This window comes from Cynara cardunculus (assembly GCF_001531365.2).
Source record: "Cynara cardunculus var. scolymus isolate 2C chromosome LG 12, CcrdV1, whole genome shotgun sequence".
NCBI lineage: Eukaryota > Viridiplantae > Streptophyta > Magnoliopsida > Asterales > Asteraceae > Cynara > Cynara cardunculus.
In genome coordinates, this window is record NC_037539.1 from 5717042 (window position 1) to 5724404 (window position 7363).

At 33.2% G+C, this 7363-nt stretch overlaps 1 protein-coding gene across 1 annotated transcript; it reads right to left on the reverse strand.

Moving 5' to 3' along the window:
* Positions 1-810: 810 nt before the first annotated feature.
* LOC112523365 lies at positions 811-2277 on the reverse strand. Its single transcript, XM_025132944.1, has one exon. It carries the CDS (start codon positions 2247-2249, stop codon positions 981-983), a length of 1269 nt encoding a protein of 422 aa, XP_024988712.1. The 5' UTR covers positions 2250-2277; the 3' UTR covers positions 811-980.
* Between the last annotated feature and the right edge of the window lie 5086 nt (positions 2278-7363).

The window sequence follows — 7363 nt, forward strand, 5'->3', positions numbered from 1 at the left end:
GGTAGGGGTAGGAGTAGGTAGATGGTAAGGTAGCTAGGTTTAGGAGGTAGGGGTAGGGGTAGGTAGACGGTAAGGTAGCTAGGTTTAGGAGGTAGGGGTAGGAGTAGGTAGATGGTAAGGTAGCTAGGTTTAGGAGGTAGGGGTAGGAGTAGGTAGTTAGGTTTAGGAAGTAGGGGTAGGTAGACGGTAAGGTAGCTAGGTTTAGGGGGTAGGGGTAGGAGTAGGTAGAAGGTAGTTAGGTTTAGGGGGTAGGGATAGGGTAGGAGTAGGTAGACGGTAGTTAGGTTTAGGAGGTAAGGAGTAGGAGTAGGAGTCGGTAGTTAGGTTTAGGAGTAGGGATAGGGGTAGGTAGACGGTAAGGTAGCTAGGTTTAGGGGGTAGGTAGACGGTAGTTAGGTTTAGGAGGTAAGGTGTAGGAGTAGGTAAACGGTAGTTAGGTTTAGGGGGTAGGGTAGGGGTAGGTAGACGGTAAGGTAGCTAGGTTTAGGGGGTAGGAGTAGGTAGACGGTAGTTATTAGGTTTAGGGGTAGGGTAGGGTANTAACAATTGAAGGGTTAAAACTGAAAATATTAAAGGGTTAAAACTTAAAAATAAATAAATTAAATTAGGTATATTTTATTATTTTTAATTAAAAGAAGGTATAGAAATAATAAAAAAAAAATAATAATTGGAGGGAGTGAAGATAGAATAACTCTTAATTTAACGTGTGCACGCCTTTCGTAGCCTCAACTTGAGTATTTTTGCTTACAAAAGCTAATTCCAAGCAAGATGTTAAAACTGATATATTCTTTAATTAAATTAACACTCATTTTCATTATTTCAAACAACGAATCTTAAGTCATACAAAGGCTTCTTTTATTCACTTCACACAGACTTATCGATGTCTTATAAGTTACATTAACAAGTTCTATCAACGTAGTTAAGCAACCCTATCAAGTTGCTCAATACTAAGCCCTGTGACTTAATTGATAAGACCCATTCTATTTGATAAGACCTAAACTGATGACTCCCCATGACGTATGTGGCCAACACCTCTCCTTTGCCTTGTTCAACAAAACCCTACCCCAAGCAACCCAACCTTCCCATGAAACCCTTTTATCCCAAGGGCATCCCCACTCCAACAAGACCCTTAAACCCTTCTCGGCCTCTCTTTCTCCCTCTTCGAACCTCCCTCTGCTCAAATAGAACTGGCTCAACAACACATGTGGCTCCCCTACAAATGGGTTCTTCTCTATACACTTCACCAGCATCTCTTCCCCTTTCTCCTTCTTCCACCCATCGTCGTTAACAGCTTCCCAATATATGTCTCTTGCCATTATCTGCTCATTTGGATCAAGAATTTTCGTGCAGCTTTCGAAAACAGGTGGGATTATGAGTTCTATGTCTTCACCACCTGCAACTTCGCCGTTTTCATGGCGGTCGCTGATTCTTTCCGCCATGCAAATGGCTTCTTCTCTTACTAGCAAGGTGTAAACACCTGCCATTCTTGACATCAAGTTCATCCACAGTCCTGGCTTGCCGTTTCCCGGCCATAATGTGTCGAAATTGGTGTTTCCGGTGAACTCGAGTCGGCCGTCGGTGTTGTCGTACAACATGTCTTGGTAGCCGTAGTATTGGTCGGCGAAATCGGCGATGGTCATCAGAAGGAAAACGGCGACTACCCTTCTTGGAACAACCACCGGTTCGCCGGTTCTGATGTGGGGCACCTTGATTCCGGTGGCCGGAACGATCTCCTGGAGCTTCTTCCTCCAGCACTCTTCTTTATTCAAACCCTCTTTCACGTTCCTTAAAGAACTTTCAGAAGCTTGAAGATGTTCCCGGAGCTCTGAATCAGTATAACGAAACACCAAATCGTCATGAATGAGAGGGTGGCGAGGTACTATGCAGAACAAGTGAATCAAACGCTCGGCGGCGGAACCCACATGCCTGCGGACGATTTCCCGGTCGGTGACGGGGTTGAAGATTGCAAGATCATGATAGGAGTTGGAGTAAACGGAATGAAAGAGACCAAAAAGGCAGACGGAATCTGGTGCCTTCCAAAGCTTGAGGACTCGGTAGACATGGAAGAGGTGGTCAAGAAAGGTTCCGAGGCGGTGCCAGCACTCGCCGGCTCCGGCGGAGCGCAAGATGGTCAAAAGGGGTGGCAGGTTTTTGTCCACCGAGTCGAGTTCTTCACGGAGGAAAGGACGAGCTGATTGAAGGAGGTCATCAAGATGACGATGATTGTGGATAGAAGTTGAAGTGGGCATGTTTCAGATGGAAGATGAGATACACGAGCATATGTGTGTGTGTATGTGTAAATATAGTGGTATTTGGAAGAAGATACGTGTCAAGAAGTGTGTTGTGTTTTTGGAGAGATGTGTAGTTAGATCGATCATCGCCATTTTTAACTGGATTTGGAGTTTTCTGGTGGGATCAAACTCGATGGTGATGTTAACTTCACAGCAATAAAAACAAGGGTTTTGTAGTTTTCGGGTACGTTTTTTCTTTGGTAACATGGAGATGAATGTGTTCACTCATTGATGAATAGTAGTATTTTGATATAAACTCTTAAAAACTATTTTTGATGCATTACGTACTGTTTATTGATGCATATTACTTGAAATTAATATTATAAGTAAGGGGCCGTTTACCAAACACTTACCCGGTAAGTGCTTACCAACAAATTTTAACATTATCATTAACTTACCGGGTAAGATTTTAGTCCACCAAAATGGTATCATATGCAACAATTTACCCGGTAAGCGCTTACCGTGGTAAGAGTCATCAGCCTCATTTACCGGGTAAGACTTTTAGTCCTTGTTTCGCTCTTACCGGGTAAGATTCTTGGTTCTTACCATATTCATCCGATAAGGTAATGTGACTTGGTGTTCACTTACCCGAGTAAGCGTTTGGTAAACGGCCCCTAAATTGTGTGTCATACAATTAATTAATTTGTGTAATTAACTTCAGATAAATATAATCAAATACATGATAAATATCTCATTTTTAATATAAAAATTTTAAAATATAATTAAGGTGATAATTGAGTTCTAACAGAATATATTTAATTATTGTCTTTATAAAAAAAATTGTATCATTAAACCGAAAATAAATTATTTTTTATTAAATTTAAATTAAATTATAATAAAAAATTAAAATAAATTACACTAAAAAAACGAAAACTTTTAAATAGTTATTTTGATATTAATATTGATAAAAAAAATTCAGTTTTTATGAGGTTTTCAAATTTATATTTTATTCAAATATAAAAACATTAGTACTTTCTCAAAACCATATAAAAACTATATTATAACATCAACATAGACAAATAATAAAATGAAATATTAAAATTAAGATGTATCTAACTACATTATGTGACTATCTTTTACTTATAATAAATAAGATAATTAATGGATTTTTTAAGAAAACATTTGAAATTCCATAAATATATCTTTCTCCTCTCCTCTCTTAAGTAACATACATGCATATATATTCATAATTAAATATGTACACAAGGTGAACGCATTGTCAACACAATAAGAACAACTTTAAGAAAATTTCTTATTATGATATTCATAAGTAGTCGGTTTAGATTTACTTTTGTTGTTTTTGTTGGTGTTCACAAACTATACCAAATCTCGTAGATTTAGAGTGTGTCATAATGTGTTCACAAATTATACTGGTATTTCTTTAAAAAATGCTCATAATGTGTTCACAAAATTATAAGGGTATTTTTTTTAAAACGTTCACGATGTGATTACTATGTGTGGGTATTTAATAGTGTGTCTACGTTATGGAGAGAGGAGAATCAAAGTGATACAAAAGAGGTAATTACGGATCTATCTAAGGAAACCCAATCAATTCTAATTAATTGGAAGATACAGAATAATCACATAATACATGCCAATAATACAGAAGATATCATCGGCTAACATAATCCACATAGACGCATTTATCCATATATGACTTAGAGCTTGTTTGTTAGCAGTTTATTAAGCTAAATAAGACTTGCAGCTTATTCGGTCAGCTATATATGATCGTATGATAATGGCTTAATGATATAGAAAAAAGTTTATTCAGTAAGCTTTTAGGGAGAGTTTTATGCAGCAATTCAAGTTTTTTTTTCCAAACTTGTCTATCACAATTAAAAAAAACAAGTTCCTTTCATTTATGAGAAAGCCCTCCCAAACAAATATCTTTCCAATCTATATAAACAGATTATTCCACACAGACAGTTTTATTCATACATGACTTAATAAAAAACTAACCAGATAGCCCTTTAATGAAAAACCAACCAAACAGCCCCTAAGATAAGTCTAAATTAAGGTTTGCATCTTTAAACTTCAAAAGTTAAATTATACATTATTGAAAGCGTATCTAAAGGTTTTAGAGACACTTTAATAATAATAATAAGCCTTTAAAGGTCAAAGTAAAATCTGTGTTAGTTACGATTTACTAAATGTTTTTAACGGTTACAATATTTTCTACATTTTTAAAATAAATCACTAAAAACGTAATGAAATGAAAAAAAAAAGGAAAACTCTCAATCCCTCGTTTTTTCGTACTCCCGATGTTGCCTCTCTCCATCCTCTGCTCACTGTCTTAATTATTCGAACATGAAAGCTACTTGACGTCTCTCCATGTTTTCGGTTCATTGTACCCATACTTTGTTTTCTTGTCAATTCAATAGCGACGATACATAAATGTTCAATGATTTAATGTGTGAGAGCCTAGTACATAGAAAAGACGTGTTTTTGTAGTCTTTCACTTCGGTACAAACGAATACGAGTACAGTGTTAAATGCCTTAAAAGATAAGGACAAGTGAAAATATAGTTAGATCCAGTAGTGCGTCCTTTTCTATTTCGGTGAAACCTGAGCCCATAGGTAGCTTTGCAAAATTCCTATGGTAGCACTGATAATGGTTCGTTAGTGTTTCATATTTTGTTATATAGCAAATTTAGATATTTAGAGACAGTCATGTATTTTAATTAAGTTATGCAATGAAAACAACAGATTAATGATGAATAAAATTTCAGATTTAACCACCGCTTTGTCCAAATATTCTACAAAATGGAAAGGGCCCACAAAAAATCCATGTGGGCCCCACAAATCTAATAAAGTTGTCGTTAATGGGAACAAAACACTGTAGTCGTTGACTGGCATTGACTGCCATAGACCCGTTACTCACCGTCGTTCATCATGGTAAACTTTCTTACATCAAACGCACAACACATTTCCATTACACGCTAATTTTGATTTATATGTTATTTTTGTACCTCTTGTATACTAGGGAGGTTATTACCATACAACTGTGACAATAAGATCAATGATAAAAATTGCAAATATCATTTTGACGACATTGCGGGTATCGAAAAACAAACTATAAATGTTTAGGAATACATGTTTCGGTTATTGGCTCGATATTCGGTTAACACATGGAGAATCGATGCTCGTGCATCTGATGTTACAAATCCAAGTATTTCCTAAGGAAGACTCGTAAAATGCTATGTATCTTAATGTTGGAGGATACAATTTTCGTTTTGGGCGATAATAATTCTGCCTCATTACCGGTATGCGATTTGGCCGGAAATCTGTGCTAATGGAGCCATCAGAACAGTCACAAAAAAGGGTTTTGAACATTAATGAAGATCATCCAGTATGCGAGAATAATTTTAATCGAGCTCTCACTAGCTCTAAATTTAAAAGTTTACCAGACATTGATGCAAGAAAATAAAACAAAATTTATATTTTAGTTTTTATTTTAGATGATGTATTTTTAAAATATTTTTTGTGTTGTTTAAAATGTGACATCTTTAACATTTAAGTAAGGACCGAGAGTCTTATCAGTTAAGTGAAGACGCTAACTCTTACCACGGTTAGCACTTGCCGAGTAAAGAAGTAATTATAGCTCTTCATACGATCAACATCGGATTTGACTGGTCAATAATCGTCGTATTCCGATAATATTAATTGTTGACATTTGGAAATATTATCTGGTCAAGGTCTGAGAGATTTGAAATACTATTTATTGTAAATATAATTACATTTTTGAAGTCACTGTATTTTTAGCATGATTTTGAATATAATATTACAATTACTGAAAACAATTTAAATTTTATCGAAACTTGTATTTATATTATGTTCATAAAAAATCACTTTTAAATTGACATTTTTAAAAAATATTTAAATAACTAGAATACAAGTCTAATATTGATGCATATATATNGATTAATTTTTAATAGTTATTTATTAAAAAATATTTTTTTATATTACCAAATTACATATTAAATCGAATATAATAATAATATTATTAAATCCTTACGTATTATAAAAATATTTATTTAACAACTATCTGGATAGATTAAAAATAAGGAAATCCATAACTTAAAAATCGTTTTCCCACTTATTTGAATAGTGAAGCAAGGAATATATAACATTTTTTGGGTTAAAATAATCCAAGTAATCAATTTTTAAGAGTTCGATAATTTATTTATTAAAAAATATATGTAAGGATGAATTTTTTTTTGTAAATAACTATGACTCTCTGAGTTGCACAATATTAATTATTTTATTTTATTTTATTCATAATCGCTTAATTACATCATTTTTAAAAATAGTAAAATAATCCAAAAAAAATCTGAAATACTATTTTTTGTAAAAGTAATTACATTTTCAAGTCTTTTATAAATATCTTATTTGTTTTTCAAATTATTATATTTTTAACGTCGGTTCGGGTCCAATATTGCAATTAAGCACCCTTAACTTTTACTTATTACTATTTTAAGTTATATCATATAACTATTTTATACATATATTTTAATTATAATATATATATATATATATATTATTTATACATATATTTTAATTATAATATATATATATGATGTGTATATTAATATAAATAATAATAAAATATATTATATTATTTGATTGATTGATTGATTTTGATATTTAATATGTTTCAATCATGTTTTAAGTCTCAATGTATTTAGCATCCCTGTTAAAAGTGCCATTAATACTCGGGGAGTGCTAATGGCACCCCCTTTGATGTCAGAATTAGGTCATTCAAGTATTGGAAATGTAAAACGCATGTATTGATTTTGATATGTGTGAGAAAGAAATTCATGGATAAAGGTACATTAAGCAATGCATAGGGATGCATTTAGCCCACCCCTAATACTTTCCTATATTATATAAGAGGAGGCTAATGGCACCCTTATCAATTGTCATTGACATTCTTAATCATATTTTAATCATTATTGTTTTTATGGTTTTTAGTGTTTTTTTTTTTATCTTTTTCTTAGTATTATGTTTTATCTTATTGTTATTTTAATTTGTTTTTAAAAAAATTAATTTAACATAAATTTTTGATTTTGTTTT